Source organism: Phaseolus vulgaris, chromosome 9 (genome assembly GCF_000499845.2).
Source record: "Phaseolus vulgaris cultivar G19833 chromosome 9, P. vulgaris v2.0, whole genome shotgun sequence".
Lineage (NCBI taxonomy): Eukaryota > Viridiplantae > Streptophyta > Magnoliopsida > Fabales > Fabaceae > Phaseolus > Phaseolus vulgaris.
This window is the reverse complement of record NC_023751.2, coordinates 14,159,566-14,179,749: the sequence shown is the minus strand read 5'-3', so window position 1 is coordinate 14,179,749 and position 20,184 is coordinate 14,159,566. Positions and strand designations below refer to the sequence as shown.

At 31.7% G+C, this 20,184-nt stretch overlaps 1 protein-coding gene and 1 long non-coding RNA gene across 3 annotated transcripts; one reads left to right on the top strand and one right to left on the bottom strand.

The window, feature by feature from the left end:
- The first annotated feature begins 4,417 nt into the window (after nucleotides 1-4,417).
- On the top strand, nucleotides 4,418-7,221 carry LOC137821068 (uncharacterized). The gene is made up of 2 exons (XR_011082735.1): nucleotides 4,418-5,343; nucleotides 5,523-7,221. It is a non-coding gene; the product is annotated as an uncharacterized lncRNA (long non-coding RNA).
- Nucleotides 7,222-10,492: 3,271 nt separating this feature from the next.
- Nucleotides 10,493-19,918, bottom strand: LOC137820907 (transcription initiation factor TFIID subunit 5-like). 2 transcript variants are annotated; one of them, XR_011082713.1, is made up of 20 exons: nucleotides 19,642-19,918; nucleotides 19,460-19,541; nucleotides 19,287-19,365; nucleotides 19,094-19,191; nucleotides 18,950-19,006; nucleotides 17,403-17,490; nucleotides 17,208-17,317; nucleotides 16,671-16,778; nucleotides 16,330-16,484; nucleotides 14,516-14,626; nucleotides 14,364-14,433; nucleotides 14,222-14,261; nucleotides 13,452-13,616; nucleotides 13,278-13,354; nucleotides 12,511-12,627; nucleotides 12,270-12,349; nucleotides 11,859-12,124; nucleotides 11,646-11,741; nucleotides 10,905-10,977; nucleotides 10,493-10,793 (listed from the first exon to the last, which is right to left on the bottom strand). XR_011082713.1 is itself a non-coding variant. In XM_068625235.1 (19 exons), the coding sequence occupies exons 1-19, from the start codon at nucleotides 19,812-19,814 to the stop codon at nucleotides 10,740-10,742; spliced, it is 2,019 nt and encodes a 672-aa protein (XP_068481336.1). In that variant the 5' UTR covers nucleotides 19,815-19,918; the 3' UTR covers nucleotides 10,493-10,739. The 2 variants fall into 2 exon arrangements, 1 of the variants encoding a protein (XP_068481336.1); XM_068625235.1 differs by lacking the exon at nucleotides 12,270-12,349.
- Between the last annotated feature and the right edge of the window lie 266 nt (nucleotides 19,919-20,184).

Below are 20,184 nucleotides of genomic sequence, written 5' to 3'. Positions count from 1 at the left end.
ACTGTTAGAGTGTCATCGTTGATATTCATTGCAGTGATGCAACTGTTGTTTTGAACTTGTGTCAGTTATGTTTCAAGGAAACCATTGGTGTCATCAGATAAATGCATTGCTTTGTTACATCTCAGATCTGTTTTGTTTTAATTCTAAATTGTATTCCCATTAATAATTAATTGATATAATAATTAAATTAGACACTATTTTATAAATTAAAAAAAATAATTTTTAAATCAGTTTCTATTATTATTAAATAGTTTTTAAATTGGTATTTCATTAACTATCAAGGTTTTAACAACTAATTCTAAATTTGGTAGAAAAACCTTGATAGCTAATTAAATAACACTTTAGAAACGATTTAACAGAAATATAAATTAATTTAGAAATCAATTTTCTTTTTAATTTTTAAAATTGTTTTTAATTTAGTTATTATAATAATTAATTATTTTTTTATCTCTAAAATTAATTTTTATTTCATGATTTTTTTAGTGTATGTTATTTTTCAGTATATCCAACTGAACAGATTTATTGTTAGTTTTTTTAATTTATTGAAATAACCATATCATAAATCTTTGCTTCTATGAATGTGAAATAAATTTGTATTCATAGATATTGTTTGAATTTGTGAGACGTTGAAGGAGAATACAACTGATTAACCAAATATAATTATGAATACAACTGATTAGATTGGATACAGGAATTAAGATAAGAATGTGCATAGTCGTCACCATGTTCATATTTATTGATTTATTAAACTTGTGATGTTAAATTATGACTTTTAATTATAGGACACACAAATTTCATACTATTGGATATATAATAAAACATAAAAAAAACTATTATTAAAAAAACATGGAACATCAATTAATTTCAAGAAATATTATTACAAAGTATATATGCAAGTGTTAGGAAGCTAAAATCTTCCTCACTAACTTCGTAAATGCTTTTAGAAAACCAAGGTGCAAGAACATTAAATACATTTTGTTTTATCTTTTTGAGTTCTATTGATCTCTTCTGCAATTTTTCTTTAATGAGATACAGACCTATTTTATATACAGATTTCTTTTCATTTTTTTGTGTTCTCTTTTTGAATTGTTTCACAATTGTGAGTTTCTATTTTTTAAAATGAAGTGGAACTAGATTAAGATAAATTAGGAAATTTATTAATAATATAAATGAGAATTGTGCTTAAATTAACATTAATTTTGAATTGAGATTATGAAATCATTTTTGTTAAACTTATAACTATCTTGTTAAACTCAACTAATTAGATAATAATTTAGAAATTAGTTTATAAATTTTATTAATAATAAAAATTATTTTAAATATTAATAATTATTTTAATCTCTAAAATAATATTTAATTTATTAATAATAATTAAATGTTTTTTTTAGTAACTATGGACTATATTTTTCTTAAACAAATAGAAATAATTAGTTATCAATTTCGTATATTTAAACAATTTTACTATAGAAAAAATAGTAATTTTTAAAATGATATATTTTCTAAATGTTTTTAAAGTATTACTATTTATTTTATTAGTTAAATATTATATTTGAAGAAATTTATAATAATGGATTTATTTGATTATTTTTTGAATACTGTTATATTTAACTATTTATTTTAATCAATACTCTAACTAATATAACAAAAATGTAACATCTACTACAATATGCATTAGTTATATTTATTTAATTTTAAGACATAGAACAAGATTAACAATAAGATATATAATATGAAAAACATAATATTTGAAATTAAAAAAATTGTGATTAAAATAATTCATCTACAAATATAAAAAAAGCAAAGAGTTAAAGTCAAAATTTAAAAAACAAACTAGAAACACCTATTTTTAACCATAAACTGAAATTCACGTAAAAATATCATATGTGTCATTTTATATATTTTTAAATAATTTAAGAGATAAATTTACAAAATATTTAAGATTTAAAATAACTTAGTTTAAGATGCTTGAACTATCAGTTATCACTAGTTTATCAATTGTTACTTAATTTTACAGTTAAAACTAGGAAAATATATTACTCCTTTCCATCTAAAATTCCAAATGGAAAAAAAAAAATATTTGGTCTTGCATGGTCATATATAAGACCAACAAATAATTTATTCAATTTTGTTCAAAAAAAATGTTTTTAATCATTATTTTCTAAAATTAAATCACATCAGTAAAATTAATTTCAATTCTTAGATATTATAATTGGATATATAAATTAATATATAATGAGACTATAAGAATATTATGAAATAGAAATCAATTTTAAACACAAAAATAATTAGTTATTATAATAATTAAATTAAAAATTATTATAAAAATTAAAAGAAAATAATTTTTAAATTAATTTATATAATTATTAAATAGTTTTTAAATTGGTATCTAATTACTTAATTTTTATTATCAATAAAAAAATTGATTAGTTTTTAAAATAATTTATAATTTAGTAACTATAACAACTAATTATTTTTGTCTTTAAAATTTAATTTTTATTTTATAATTTTTACTATATAATAAGAAAAATTTGAATAAATTTATAAATTTAAAAAAATTATAATTATATTGTGTTAAAAAAGTAGATGAGTACACAAACTGACGATGAAACTTGATCTAAATGAATCTGGGTTGAAAAGGTTGAGGAATTAAGTTATTTGAATTTATAGCAGTATTTTTAGAGTGAAATGAAAGGTACTTAAGAAAGTATTGTAGTGGATTGATGATGTTAAACTTAAGTTAGGAGGTGTATTTTGAGGTTGAAAAGTGATGGGTAAATAATTACAGAGAAGAGAAGAAGGGAAGAAGATGATAGGGTTTGAATATTGAGTGTTGGGAATAGGGTTTCGATTAAAAAGAGAAAAAACAGAGAGATAACGACTAAAGAAAAATGGTACAAAGTACCAAGGAACGGTCCCTGCTTCTGCCTCTCTCTGCTACACTCTACGGCTAACATCATCATTATTTTTTTTTATTTCTTTTTTAATTATTAATAAAATATATATAAAATTAATTACACCTCAATTTTACTCCAAAGGCCAACCATTCCGTTTTGGGTGCACATCGTACACCTTTCATGCCTCTCTCACGTACCTATCTCACTCGTTTTTTATTTTTTGTTTTTTGTTTTTTCTAATTATTTCTCTTATAATAATAACATCACATTGCTTTCAACCTACCATTAAAACATTTTTTTAAATATAATTTTGTTTGGCTATGAAGTCAACATCAATTGAGTTGGGTTGACTAAACACCATGTTTAGTAAGTGAACTTAATTATTATGTATTTATTTTATAATTTATATTTAAAAAAATAATTGTACTAGTAATTGGGTGCAACATGATATAATGAAAACCTAACAGTTGTCTGTATGAATTTAGATTGACGATCGAATCACGTTAAATTCTGTGTTGCTTCCATGTATTTTTTTCCATCAAATTTCACTCCACTTTAGGTCAATGGATTATTTGCTAAAATACTAACAGGTGTTTTTTTATTGCTTTATATTACTAGTAAAATATTAATGTAGTTTATTAAAACATAGATAAAAAAATAGAATTATTTTGTGGTTGAGAAAATAATGGAATTATTAAGAGGGGTTAGATTTGGTGGTAAGGTAAGAAGATAAGGTTTTGATGTAAAGTGAGACTGCAAACAGGAGAAGCGTAGATGAAAGGAGTAAAAGCAGAATAGGCATAGGAATAGGTGTAGAAACAGGAATAGGAGGAATAGGAATAGGAATAGGAATAGGGTGAGTGAGGTGATGTTTGGGAAGCGTTACAGTACGTGTGGTCGCAGTGAATCCTAATGGTTTTTTGTCTCCCCAAATGTCGCAGGCCCAAAGTCCAATCAGCCCAATTTCCAATACATCATTACCACCGTAACAGCTTTGGTACCCACTCTGATCACACGGCAGGGAACGCCCCTTTCCTCATCAGACGCTCATCATTCCATCATCTCTCTCTTCCCTTTTATCGTGTCCTTCCTGTTCTCTTTGTCTTCTCCTAAAACGTCACATTCACTCCCCCCATCACACACACTCCATTGATAGAACAACAAAATGAAAAAAAAATAAAAAAAAATACAAAGAAATATTGTTTAACTGTAAAGAAGATAATTTTATTTTTAATTGTTTATTATTATTATAATAGAAAACAAATATATATAAACAAAATTGTTTGTTGTTTTATTTTCTTTATATGTTGACGCATCCAATCTTCCATCTCTAAACGAAAAGAAAGATGAAAATATTATCATGATTGGTATCTGATAAATAATAAATGATTTTATGATGATGTTTTGGTTTGGGGTCATAAGATTGACAGATTTAGAAGGGAAAAAGAGAAAAAGAAGAAATGAAATGCAATGTCATTTGTGACATTTAACTATTTAAGGGTCTGTGTGTGCAGAGAAAAGCTGCTCTATCATTTCCAATTTCTAGCTCTTCGTCTTTCAAGGGAGTTAGATGCAGATGTGTGTTAACTATTCCAACTTCAGAGTCTCTGAGGTGTGTGTGGGGGGGGGTTGGGATCTCATACGTGTCATTGGGACGTGTTGCATGAGTAAGGGCTTTCTCATACCTATGCCACAACCACCAACACAAACACTATCAGTTTCTTTCTGCTTCGTCTTTCATCTTTCTTCTTTTTTTCTTCTCCTCTTTCTCCATTTTCAACATCTTACTTTTCTTAACAACTATCTCATATCAGTTTAAACAATTGTTCATACAATTTTTTTTTCACTTTTTTAAGTACTAAGTTTATACGTTAATACACCTGTTATTTTTCCTATTATTTTGTGATGTTCTTCATGGGTATCAATTATCAAACCCTAATCATTTTTCTAGTAATTGAATTGTGGATAAATAAGATGGTGGGTGGGTGGGTGGGTGGATGGTGTGGATCGTATATGACAACAGTCCTTCGTTTTTCCTTTAATGGGTATCTCTCTATTCCTCCAGATCTGATTCAATTACCATTTTTTTCCCCTTTTGATTTTTCAAATCCACTTTTCCTTTTTGTGAAGCTTTCCAAATTTGGGCAGTCATTTGCTTTTAGCACTTACCCTTCCACTTTGTTTTTCTTTCTTGGAACATAGAAATTGACAGAAGAGAGTGAGCACACAGAGGCACCTGGTATAGTTATATGCTGTTACTTTTGCGTGCTCACTTCTCTTTCTGTCAACTTCCAGTGCTGGAAATTACTTCCAAACTGGCTCTGCTTTGTTCCAATTCCCACCAAACAAACCCCAACTCAACCCCACACACTCTCTCCACAACTTTTCACACTCTCATCATGGACCTCAACTCAACAACAACAACAACATCATCCATGCCTCACAACAGGTTCATTGTTTATTAATTGATTATATATATATCAAACAGTGAAAAGAAAACCAGTGTCGTTTTTATGTTTCTATGTTTCTTTCCCTATTTTTATGCTTCAGTTTCATGATCTATTCCCAGATGGATTTTCTATATATTACTGATCATCATTCAATTTTATATTATCTGTAATTAAACAGAAAAGCGTGACTTTTGATAGCGTGGCAGAACGAACTCCCTCATTAACAGTGCAGGTTAATTAGCGGCAATTTTTTTAATATGCATAGCATAACATGGGACCATTCACGTCATTTAGTGTGGTCATCACAATTTTTTTCTCTCTGTCTAACATTGTCTTCCTGATTTCATGTTCATCATTCCCTATATTTTATAATTCTTGCACATGCGAACGAGGTTTATTTACTCCGTAAGAGGTACCGGTTCCTGTTGACTAGTTTTTGTGCCCACCTCAGGTTAGCTAGATTCTAGTATCTTGGACTTTTGGATGCGTTTCTTAACCGGTTTTGGTTGGCTTATCTGTTAAACCCTATCACCTTAACTGTAGTGTACGTTCTTTGTACTCAGCTACGACAAAGTTGTTTGAGAGTTTGGGAATGTGACCACTGTTTCGATTCTCTCCTTGCTATGTCTTCACTATTTCGGAGATTTTCTTGTTAAGTTCTTTTTACTTTTGAATTTTGTAGTGTTGAAATAAATGTTTGGATTGATATTCTGCACAAGCTGCACCCTGATTTCTCCGAGTTTGATGCAGATTTAAGCTTAGGCTTTGACCCTTCTTACTTATTCTGGATGTTGGAAAAGCAGCATCATTATGTTGTCACTGTTTACATTTTTTGCTTTCTTTTTGCTGACTACTGTTAATTATTAGAAATACCTTGTTTAACTAGTGGCATGATATATTGAATGGGGACTAAAATGTTTAATATAGTGAATGAATCATGGAGAATTGAAGAGGTTAATCTTGAATCAGACATATCTCTTAGGTAAACATAGGTTAATTAATGCCTGTTACTCCTGTGGTGCTTAATTAATGCAAATTCATTTCTATAGGCCTGTTACTTCTACATAAAATCAAATGATATTAACTATAACAATTTAATTATTTTCCCATTTATTTGGTCAAGGTTTTCGAAAAGAAAAGGTTTTGGTGATGTGTTGGTCTTTAAGTTATCATCTTTAATGGCAATAAGATTTTGTAGTTTTTAAATTCAAATAGGGATTCAAAGGTTCTATGTTTATTTAATAACTTTTAGAATTGATCTTTTATGGGGTTTTAATATGAACCACCTATATATCCTTTTCACATTTATTTTGGTTTTCCTTTGATGGAGACAATATATATCCAATGGGTGAAAATACAATATAGAATTGGTGGGTGTATTAGAAGGAGTACGTGACGGATATGATTGCATCTTCTTTTTTTTCATGGAATTATTTAGATTCAATTGTATTTATATATGCTATGTTCTGAAGAATATATGCTCCACAATTTTCTATATATTATTACTACATTTATCACCATTATATTTCATATATAAAAATTCTAAAATGAGGGCAAATTTGAAGTTTTCTTTTAAGGTGTGTGATTAATTGATATGGATTTCACATGTATAAATGATGAACACGATTTACGCTTCCATTAGATTAATTTACCAATGATTTTTGGTCGTAAAATCGAATCAGAGATCTTTAGAAGTTCAGAGCTTTATACACATTTACTTGTTTGCAACTAAGTCCATCCATATCAATGATTTTCTTTTTTGTACTCAATTTTTTGTCTTTCAATTTGGTTTGTAATTCTGAAAAATAAGTTATGAATTATGGTGATGATTATTGTAAGCATTTTTTTCTTATATAACCACATGGATTATTGATTTATACAGCAGTGGTTTGATTCATTGAAAAACATTTCACTGGTTGCTACTCTTGTAATGAAATAATACTTTGACACTTACAAGAAAAAATTATACTTTACAAGCCACTTTAATAATATAATAATGTATATTATAATTTTAAATTAAAAATAAAACAAATATTATCAAAATGTTATTATTTTTATTAGAATTTTAAATTAAAAATAAAATGAATATTATTATTTTAAGTTCTGTATTTTTGTTTGGTGACACCCAGAAAAAAATAAACAAGATAGAAATGATAAACGTGATGGAAAGAAAATTGAATTGGAAGCCCAAGTACATGTTAAGATTTCTCAGATTCTATGACTTTTTTCTGAAGTGAAAGTTTATTTAAACGTTTTGATTCCATGGCTTGCATTTGCATAAGCTACAGAAATTTTTTGTTCAAGATTTTAAAGATTGCACGAGTGAACTCATTCTGGTATATTTTAAACATTTGTATGTGGAAGTGTGTAAATTCTAGTTTAAAATTGTCTATTTGATTCCAGAAAAGGTTTTCTGTTTTTTTACTTTTAATACAAAAACGACACTCATTTCTACATTTTTTTTATACAATTTTTTGTAAATAGAAAATAAAATGACATTTTAATTAAGAGTAAAAGTAGAAAGCTTTTTCATTTAGTTAATTGGATTTCATTTTCATTTCAGAACTAACTTATAACTGACATATTTTTATGTTTTGATTTTCCATACACTTCAAATTTGTTATTTTTTTCTTATCAACCCTTATCATGGTTTATAGCTCAAAGTGGTTGTTTCATAATCTGTCCACTTATTTATGTTTCTTTTAGACTTTATGATAATTGAAGACCATGTACCTGTTTTCTCTATTTATGCTTAATCTTATCTAATCTTATCAGGTCATAGTAAACAGTGTTCCACTTTTGATTAGACATTCAAATTCAAATAGTGATTGATAATTCGACCGTCTAATTGTTCTTTCTACTAATGTTTAGGCGAATGATTCACAAAAAGTCTTTGGTGGTTAAGCTTGCATCTTCATTTAACAGTATATCCTTCCACGTTAATATTCTAGTATAACTTTTCCAACAATTTTAAGGGACTTTTGGAAGAGCTATTATACAAGTTTATGACAGTGATTTAGGTCATTTTAATATATTATTTAACCTTATTTTAATAAACATTACAGCTAAACTTTTAAAAAATAACTAAGAAATCTTTTCAGTGTAGCTTACAATTCAAGCTCTTATTTGAATGAAGAGTTAATTAAGTTATTCACCAAATTAAACACACCCCAGCATGGTATAAGGATGTGTTTGTATTTGTAATGGTTCAGGATCAATTTTCAAATGACACTTTGGAGCTCAGTAATAAAGCATCAAAGTACTGAAAGATAGCATTGAGACAATAGCTTCATTGTCAGTATCATGGTAAAATCTATCATGTTTTCAGTAAAACCAGTAATTAGGAAAATTTGTATTCTTGATTTGTCTGCTCTCTTAATCATCTTGATTGTTGTCCTCAGTAGGTATTTGAAATCATATACATAGTGGTTTTTTTTTTCTGCACAATATGGACTGACATTTAATTTTGGGTCTGCTAATGAAGAGTTGGATTCAGAATGTTGTGATTTAAAAATTGTGGTGAATTATTGTGTTGATGCCTGTGTGACTGGTTGAGTTAGTTGATGAAGAGAAAGCAAAAGGAAGCCTTGGATTGCAGTGGAGTAGCTGACAAAAGGCAAAGGGAAACAAAGTACTACTTGTGCTGACTTTGGGTTTGTGGAAACATGTCACCCTTCTGAAGAGAAACTGTTATCATGTTTATCTGTTCATTAGTCTGTGAAAGTCCTTACATTGTACCTTGTTTATGTGCCTTGTGGTATGCAATGGAAATAAATGAAAAGATGAGAAGGAAGGATACAAATAGTTGAGTTTTAGAATGCTGAAGACAACATTAATGAAATGTCCGTGGTGTATTTAAAACCATTCACTGAGAAGTGCAAAGAGGAATGAACGTGTGGTTGTAATTGCTGTTCCCTTCAAATGTGAGTCACTGTAGCGGTCGTTGCAAGTTGAGGAAATATGCTTCCCATGTCATCATTGGGAGTTGGAGATATTTTTGGAACAACAATATTAAACTACCCACTCTCTCTCAATCCCAGTTTTAGGTTTCAGGATGCAACTTAACCATACAAGCTTCTAATATTGCCTCTACAAACCTTATCAATCATCTTACTTCAACCTCAAACCAATAACTACGGCTTTTCGGGTGTTTTTCTAATCATAAAAACTATAGCCTCATGGTATTCATGTATGCCTTTTTCCTATCAGAATTTTGTAGTCAAATTCTGAAAGTAAAATTTCCGTCTGTTTTACTTATTTCATGTTAGTTATTGGCATTCAAACACTCTTAACATTTGATTAATTAGATGACATTACTTTAATTAATAGAGGTTAGATCTAATAAAAAGGATTATTCTTTTTGATGAACCAAGATTTGAATAGTCTTTGTATATACATACACATGCATACTAAATCCGTTTATTTGCCAAAAATTCAACAAATTTTTAAGGCACCACATGAAATCACTATTTAAACTAAAAAAGTTGCATCATTTAATCTATGCATTTAGACCTTAAAATTGCGTAGAAATATTTCATTCATCACTTAACCATAAAAGTCCTCTTCACTGTATGTGATTTGACATAACTTTCCCCCTCAGTTGAGATATTTTAAAAAGAGTATTATTATTTGACACCCAATACACTAAATTACACTCATCCTATTACATAAGTAATCTAACACTTAAAAAAATGTGTAATCTGGAGCAAAGAAAAAAAGGTGTCAAAAAATCATTTCTCTTTTAAAAATGAACTCAATGAAAGCGTCTTGGTTATAATTAATAAATTAATAGATCCACCACGAACATGCCAGACTATATTTTTTCACTAACAATATATATATATATATATATATATATATACACATTTCAATAAATTGGGGGAGTGCTACTGAGAATGAGGGTCTTTTTACTATTGACGTGTCAAGGCTCCTCCAATTGCCATTCTTCGTGTGTACGCAGCAAAAAGTTAATTATTTCTTACCACCATATATACACCGTACCTTAATTCATATAGAGGAAAAAAAAAATTGATGGCAAAATACTGTTAAGGAATTTCTTATAAAATCTTATTAAGCTTACTGCAATCATTTTTATAAAACTAAAACTTATTTTATCCAGAAACAATATAAAAGATTGATAGTAATTACTGGAGTGGAAATACATGAATTAAATGAAAAGAGAATATGTGTCAATAAATATATGATTAACTATAAAAAATAAAAATTACTGACAAATTTAATATCATTAAAATTTAACGGAATTTCCTCCGTACATATAGGAGGTACAGAAGAGGGAGTACAAAACTATGATGCGCGTTGCTTTTTAGGCGATAAATTCAGCTTCTACCACTTTGATCTGATCTATGTATTAGTAAACATAACATACTCAAATATGTTAGCCACTTTTTGCTAGAGCCCCAGCCGCGAAAAGAAGATTCCTTCGAGAAAACTGTTTCAAACAACAGAATGCAAGTGTCAAACATGCATGCTTCAATCCTACAAAATTATATCAACATTATCCATGACCATGAGCATGTAATCAAGCGTCAAGTGATCTTACCCGCAATGAGTAAACTGGGGTAGATTTCGTTGGCAGAGTTTTCAGTGATCTAAGTCTGTTAGCGTTCCCACTTCTACAACAAATTAGAGGTATCACCAAGGTTGTCAAAAGGTAACGGAATATGGATTTCGAGTTCAAAAGTTCAACGGCTTCCACCAGAGTCAAACCAGTTTTAATAAAACATTATATTTTATAAAAAAAATTAAACTTCACTTGAAAGTGTGATAAATCATAACATAATAAATATGCTACAAATAAAAAGAAACAAATCTAATACACATCTTATTTAAAATCAATAATAACAAACAGTTCATTACCAACTATAAATCTATTAAAATACCCAGCTACAACAACAAAAATGCTTCAAGAGCCAAACCAGTTGTATCTCTTAAAAGTGTCGGTTTTCCTAGTTTTTCCAATTTGACGGATTTTATCTCGATTCAAATGAAATCCAGATTTTAGAAAGTTTTGGACCGAAGACTGGTCAGATTCCTGATTCAACTTGCCGTTTCGGTCTGGCTCTGACAATGACGGTAAGTGAAAATATATGTTTCACGTGGTAATTGAGTGTTAATACACCTTTCAATGATACTTCGTGGTAAATATATTATTTATTGCTGTAGAAATTGAATAATTACTAGACAAATTTTATAAATTTTCCCAAGAACTTGGATTAGTTAGAAATAAAAGATTTCCTATGCCAAACGATTCAAAAACAATTGTCATGATAGACGAACTTACTTTTCTTCAGCCCTTGAAACCTTGGTGCTCGTATTTACATCCCACAATTTTACAGTGCAATCAGCAGATCCAGATGCTAGAACAGAACCTTCAGAACTGATACATTCAACCATTATGAATAGCCAGTAAGTATTGTTACCAAAGTGAGATAGCAACCTCAAAAACCTTTAATCCACTTCCTCATTATGATAAAATACAGCAATAGGGGATCACCTGAATGCGAGGGACCAGACACAGGACGTGTGCCCAATCAAAGGTGTGAGGCTGCGGCCACTAGAGAGGTCCCACATCATGATCGTGCCATCTTCATCACCAGATGCCATATAGCGACCATCAGGAGACATTGCCAAAGACAAAATCATACCCCTATGACCAACAAAAACCCGGACACACTCACCACTCTGCACATCCCATAGTCGAACTGTTTTGTCACTGGAACCAGTTGCAATGTAGTTGCAGTTGGCATGCCATTGCACACACTAAAAATGATCACAAAATAGGTCAAGATTGTTTCTTAATACATAATAATGAGTATAGCTCCTTTTTAACTTTCTAAGATTAGGTGCCAAAATATAGGTTTCGCAGACAAATATTTTGAACATATAACCAATTAGGAATTCTTACACTATTATGACTTCAGAAGAGAATAAAAGATAATTTCCCCTATTCAAAACAGACTTCACAGAACCCTGCTTGATCATAAACTTAAAGATGTACAAATAATTAAATCACAGGTATATGAATCCGAAGCAATCGATGCGTAATTAGAAAATTAAATAAGCTAGTGGCAAATATAGATCCCAGAAAAGAACAAAATCTCGAAAAAAAACAGAAGCAACAAAGAATATGGAATGCAATAACTTACATCAACATCAGACAAGTGCCCTGCCATTATTCTCAAGGGCTGTATCCTGTCCATGGACCAAATCCTAGCAGTTCTGTCGTGTGAAGAGCTGGCAAAATAATGCCCTACAGGACTAAACTGCATCCATAAAAACAAATAAATAACACAGCCTTCCAGAATGTACATGCAGACAAGAATGACGTCCCAAGGTGAAAAAAGAGGAAAAAAAATATTTGTGCTAAAAAGCAGAATTCTGCAAGCTGCAACAATTAACTTGAGGGTACAAAGCACAGCATTGACTCTTCAACAAATCCCATAGAAATTTCAAAACTTTCTTATCATAGCAAACAAAAATTTCATGACATTTTACCAGTAAAAACTATGAAGTAAATTACAGAGGAAAAAGAGGAAGAACTAGTTTGTATCATTTACACGTTATACCACATTAAACATGCAAGAAAATAAACAGGGTGGGATTATAAAGGCTTTCCCTCACAAATATTAAGCTAAAAAGAAAGGGGAGGCTTGACGTCATTTGTTAGGATATCTCGTTGTGCTCTTCATTCCTGTCTTGTTTTATTTATTTTACAAAATAAAGTGGATCACATTAACAAGACATTTGGAGCATATATAGAGATGAATGTGGTCTAACTTGCATATACAAGCATGTGCTACATTTGTTTAAGCAATTAAAGTATACATCATATTTTAATTTTTATCTTTAATTTTTTATTCATGCAACTGGTATCTTATTCTACATTCACTATCAAAACATAAAATTGTTTTACCTGAACATCCCAGACAGGGTAATTGTGACCCTTATAACAAACAAGGTTGGCATTAAGTTTGGTGCTCCATAATCGAACTGCATAAAAATTTAATATTCGTAAGGTTCAGAATTAAAACTATAATATAAAAGAACAAAATTAGAACGAACAAAAAATGAGATCAAGAAAGTGTACTTGTTGAGTCTGCTGAGGATGAAAGGATAAAATCTCCCACAGGACTAAAAGAGGCTGCATAAACAGGTCCTGAATGACCTTGAAACAGTGTATACTGTCTTTTCCCAACACCTTGCCCAAACATTTGATCATTTGGTGATGTGTCATTCTCACCCTGCGAAAGAGCTAATAATAGCAAAATTGATAACCAGACTTTTACAACATGCAAAACCATTTGATCATGCTCAAAATGCTAGGAAATTGCATGAGCTCCCGTCCACTCAAGCTTGCTTTGTTTTTTCAACTCAAATCTTAAGTTTGTTACTAGAGCCTGGGTGTTTTACCGATTAACAATTAGAGGGGGGGAAATTGATCCATTCTTAAACCATATTGAAATAGAATGTCTACACTGGTCAGGATCACATTCTTAAGCCACCAAAACTTTATTTTTCTAATTGAATTTATGTTCATAATAGACTAAAAGATAATCCAGCAGACTTTCTTCAACAAAGTCCAAGTCAATAAGTCCATCACAAGATGACTACAAAGAGAGGTACTGCTAGCTAAGAAGCTCTCTTCTCTTCTTTATACACGAGGCAGTTAAAAGTATGACTACTATATCACTGAATGTCTTGCTTAAATTAATTACAAGTTTATTTCATCAGTGTATTTCTTAAACTATACTTTCTCTGAACCATTGTACTTGATTGACAAAATTCACATTTCTCAAGCAATGATGCAACAGTAACAGCTAGGTCTAAACAAAAAGAAATTTACAAATACAAACTTACAACTGACAGGCGGTTGTCCAAGCTTTGCCATATCCCAAACCTGGGCATACAATCAGAAATTCAATCAATTTAGAACTCCAGAGAAAGAGGGTTTTCTATTGAAGAGGTGAATATAAGAGGAAATATAGAGAAGAAAAAAGACCTTCAGTGATGAGTCAGAAAATCCTCCAGCAATTAATGATCCGTCATGGGATATTGATGAACAGCTTAAACTGAGATGGTATGCAAAAATGAATTAAGCAACAGAAATCCAAACGTTATATAGAAAACAATAATAAATGTGTTGGACGTTACCCATTATGTGTATTTATAAATGTGTAAAAGCTAACTGACGGCAATGCAACACTGCTGAGCTGTACACGGTTCCTTAAATCCTCAAGGATGGACTGTTCCACCTCAGTTGGGCTGCAATGATTCAGCATTACGAAATTCAATTAAATGAAGTAACAAAAAAGTCACAACCTAATCATTGAGATATTTACATCATTAGTATTAGTGATATTAAATACCTTGCATTACATGGAATCATTGGATAACAAAATATACGGAAGTGAATCACTTAAGAAAGTATGTGCTTTTGGTCCAATGAATATTTTGAATATCTGACTAATTCAAGAGCTCAACTACTATTATCTGATTTCGATAGAAACAAATAAAAATATCCCATTTCCCCTTCAAAATTATGAGGAATGCAGGATCTAAACACTTTATCCACTAATAACAGGTAAAATAGATATGTACTACCTACCAACCCATCCAATTAGCCCACTTGTGCTACAAAATAATCAGCAACAAGCCAAACATGGAATTCCAATTCAAAGTATATCCCCTTTAAAGTGTAGGATCATCTGTACAAAGTTACATGACCACTCTTTCCATTTAAACATGATTGATGCAGCACAGAGGAGTCCCAAATCAACCCAGTGTTAGACTTGGAATTCCCATTTAAAGTAGAGGCTTGCCCTCTTACATCTTGTCTTTTATGAATAGAAATATAGTGAAAAGAATGAATTCTTTGGATGAAGAGAAATATACAGAAAGAATAACAAATGTATACACTTTCATCCTATTTTAAGGAACAAAGAGAAATGAAGGACAAAAATAGAGTTTAGAGTCCACACTTAAAAATAGAAACGGGAAAAAGTCTTTCCATACGAGAATTTGTAGGAAAAAAAATCTTGCTCGTTTCTATTGTGTCAGGCAAATTAAATGGGAACTTTCTACCTGCTCTCCATTCTCTATTTCTTTCCACCCAATTTCCACAGAAATAAAGGGTCAATAGTGGGAAGCCTTGCTCGCAGAGACCTAGCTGCATTCTTAACTTCTCCATGTTTATGGTTGTATTTAGATTTTCTTCTTTTGGAGTGTTTGTTATCCTCCTATTTGATGTCACCCCTCCCATTTCTAATAAAAAAAAATTCATTTTACAACCCCCAAATATACAAAAAGCAGTCATGCCCACACCTCCACATGAATTTTTTTCAGGTTAAACTTTCTTCCTGTCTAGAACAAAACAAGCATTCAACCTAAAGCTAAATAAAATAACACCCTAAACCCTAAACATCTATAACAAACTAAAAATGCACTAACGGAGCCCAACAAACATAAATTCACTCAGTGATATGCATTAATCTAGGTTCCACTCAACTAATTGCAGGTGTCAAACAAAAACATTGCAAGCAATAGAGCCCAGTCTCAGAACTTTGATAAATTCTGTAAGCAAAAGGACTCAAATTATAAGAATAACTTTTAATTCCAACCACAACAGAAAGGAGACTCATTAAATTTAGTTTAGAAAATATGTGAATGACTAAATGCTGATTTTTTTATTTGACTATATGGCTAAACAGAAATGGCACTTATAAAATAATAGGGAAGAAAAGTCATCAATAAAAGAAAAACCCTTTTTATAAAACATATGCCAATAAAATGACTGCTTTGCTCCTACTTTAATTCCATCAATTATTTTAGAATTGTGGCATTCACATTAGCAATACAATTTTGAATGAAAAGAAAACGAACATAATCCCTTGATTGCCTTCAGCTCTGATCCTCATCTTACTAGTTTAAAAAGCATGGTAAATGAAGATATGGGATTGAGAGAATACATTATGGGTAAGGGGAGTTCAGGCTTTACTCGAGGAGCTGCAGGTACAGTATTAGCTTCAGGTTTTGCACTCTTTCCAGTTGCATTACCACCCTTGTCCTTTTTTACTTTTTTGACTGAACCACCACCTTGCTTTCCCCCTTCAAATGATCTTTTCTAAAAGAATATTTGAAAACTATAGTGAAAAAACACTCAAATAAGACATCCTAGAATAGAATCCATGCACACACTGCTTGAAAGACCGACATTCTAGAAATAAAAGGTACTGTGTTTCCTCATATAATATAAGCAAGTAAAATTTACTAAATTGACCAGGTCATGTGAATTTTATAACTGATATACCTTAGTCTCGTCATTCTCCCCCTCTTTTGCTTCCCCTTCACCCTTTTCAGAGTCTGAAAGCAAGGCCCCTGCCTTTTCCAGCCGTTCTTCAAGAGAGTCTTCAAGTAACTACAGGAGAAACACATTGAGAATTAAATCAGATAATTACTGAATCAGTCATTAATAATTTAAATAAGTAATTCCATTCATTTGAAAAATAGAATAAAAAGCTCCTTTTTAACAAGTGTCCAGGAAATTGTAAAACTGCCTACCTGACACTTTATTTCTTGTTTTAAAACAATATATTTGCATAAAAAATTCTAACAAACAACAAAATTCACCATTTACTAACAGAAAACAAAGTGAAAAAAAAAATACGTAGACACTATTAGGGAAAGCAGGGAATTAAAAAAAGTTTCAAGTGTTTCTCACGCTATGATGACACTTTCATTACACCAAGCTTGCAAACGTAAATAAATAGGGTTGTATGTACAGAAACAAGATAACCAGGAAAACTTGTAACTTTATCAGAATTAGTAGAAATAATAATAGACTCACCCCCCAATGAATTTCTTTTTGATTTATCCGGTTTGCTGCTTCCTGGCTGCTTCCAGTAAGGGTAACAGCTTCCGGATCATCAGAAATTAAGCTAGGTTGTCCAGGGGAAACTACATTACACCAAAATACAATGAAGTGTATGCAATAACAAGAAGTTCAAATGAGCAGGATGCAATCCATAATAAATAAAAGTACCTTGAAAGTTAATGTGCTCATTTATAATACCAAGTATAGTGGTGGATTGCGTACTGTGTAGATGTTGCAACAGAAGCTCATAGGAATACTGGCAAAACATCAACTGCTATCAGCATTCCCCATTTATTTAGCTCCATTTTAATGGAAAAATGTAAAGACCACAGTGATGGTTCATGTGTTTCAGAAGACAAAAATAAGTCATCCTTCTTAACATAGTCCAAAGACATTGTGGATAGATGAATTCCATATATCTATAAAATAAAATATAACCTAATCTTGAGTCTAACACCTGCATGATACTTCCATTAAGCCCTTGCGAGCCAAATCCCCCACGATAAAGGTAATCAACAGCAATGGCATACATAAATGCCCACTGTAAATGCTGGGTAGCCAAGTGAGTCAGAGATTAGAAATGATGACACATCCCAAATTCCACCCCCCCACAATCAACAAGTTATCTGATGCCATTGGCTCCACACTTGAACATGTGAGTACACTATACAAAGATGATGAATAGTTGCCACCACTCATCAATGTGGTGCCACCTAAATCACAATCCCTGGAGTGTACACATACAGATACGTGACATTATTGAGTATAATTTGCAATTGAAAGGGTTTTAGATTAAGATGGTTGTATGCTGATATGGACAAAGTTTACTATAATTATACCCTTACTATATACACGGAAAATATAATTTGGCTAAGGACACTTAAGTTAAACCCAAATAGAAAAGAATCAAACTATATTTAAAGGCAGAAAGCTTTAATGCAATCGTGAGCCTTGTATAATGACCCTTGTTTCACTACAACCAGTAAAGTTTATCCAGGAAAAAAACTGACTCAGTGAAAACCTAGTGTCAGGGTCAACTTCTACAATGATAGATGAGTTAGTTAAACATTTCATAGAATGTTAATATTTCGCAAATCTGAACTTGGCTTATAGGATGCAACATTACATTCACCATTGCATTCCCTGTCTGCAGCAGGTGTACTGTGGACTAGAGACACCGGGGTACGCCAAAGTATCCTCTATATGCCTCTTTCAAATTCACCATCCTCGGTGATTCAGTGTGTGAATGTACCACAATTAAGTTTGTGCAAAATATAAAATGAGAGGGTGGAAAAAATTTATACACATTAATTCCAGAGAATAAAATTACGCAAAGACTAGTATCACAAACAAGCGACCATGATCCAGCATATAAAACCAACTAATTTGAATAACTAGCAATAAAGAGTTGAACCTACAACAACTTAAAAGCTAAATGAAAACCAAATTGATTTGCATTTAAGTTATAGGCATGAACCAACATACATTATGGCCTGAAAACCCCCAAGGAACAAAAGCATCACAAATATTGGTCCAAATAATTACATATGTAATCATGATTAAACAGTAAGGGAAGAAGCCACAGAAGGGGCAGGGAACTAGAGTTCTGGAGGTTGGAGAAACTAGTTGACTGAGATGGTTTAATTTGAATGTGTGAAAAATAAAAAGAAATACAGCGCTGCTCATAAACAAACCTAGGAGAATCAATCCGTTACCTCACATATCTTTATGTTGAATTTGCTCTGTCTAAGAGAGTGAGCGAATTCCATTTCCTGCACAAGATTTTACACTAATTGCTAACGATCCAAGAACCTCGAAAAAAGTAAAAGACCAATACAAAACTTTAGACAGGAACCAACCTGCAGATGGGTAGGAGAAAGAACTCCTTCCAACTTCTGAAGGTCACGCAAGTGCATCATTTCGTGGTCTTCACGAAAAGTATTGAAGAAATTCCGAGCTGAAAACAGCAACCACAGTCACAAACAAACACAGCAACAAAACAAAACACGTGCTGCATTGCACAAGTGCCCTATTTAGAACACAGAAAATTACCTTCTTGAACGTGTCCCTTCGCCACAAGGTCCATAAAACAGTGGATAAACACGGGATAAAGCACGCGAAGCAACTCGTGCTGCAGAAATACGGCGAGAGACGTAACAAAAACGCGCGGAAACCAAAACAGAAAAAAAAAACGGATAAAAAGAAAGTGAAAAGAGGCGCGTTACCTTGTACAAATCCAGTGAAGAATAAGTCCATGTTCGCAGTTTGCTGTAGCCGTCGTGGAACCTAGCGGGACCACTCTCCAATCTGCAAAACATAGGGTTTGAAAGCGGGAAAGTGAGTGCGGTGAGGAGATGCAGCGTGAACGGAGGGTAACGATAGGAGGTTGGAGAAGGGAGAGAAGTACTGAGAGAAGGCGAGGAGGTGGTTGGCAATGTCGGGTTCGAGAAGGGAATTACTGGAAGATGAATTGGTGGTTTTGTTGTGCTGAAACTCTTCTTGGAAAATCTTCTCGGTTTGTGTGAAACCTTTCTTCTTCAGGTACGCGGTAACGTATCCAACTATTTTATCGTCCTCCATTCTTTTATCTCACACGTCAACCCCTTCGTCTTCTTCTTCTTCTTCCTCTTCTTCTTCTTCTTCTTCTTCTTCCCACTGCGCTCTCAACGCGAATGCACTTTTTTTTTATGAGATTTGATTCTTCGTTGGGCTTATTTCTGGAACGGGGTCAGTTACATGGGCTTGGGCTGGACTGGAAGGCCAGCATGTGGGCTTAAGTGAATTTCTTCCTGTACCTCTATTCTTTCTTCCTGCGACTCCATAGAACACTTGAAATGACAATTTTACCCTTTTTCATCTTTTTTATTGACACTCCTCCTTTTGTTCGGATTCATACATTTCAAATATAAAATTGTATTCCACATTTTAAAGTTCAGGATGTATTTACCCT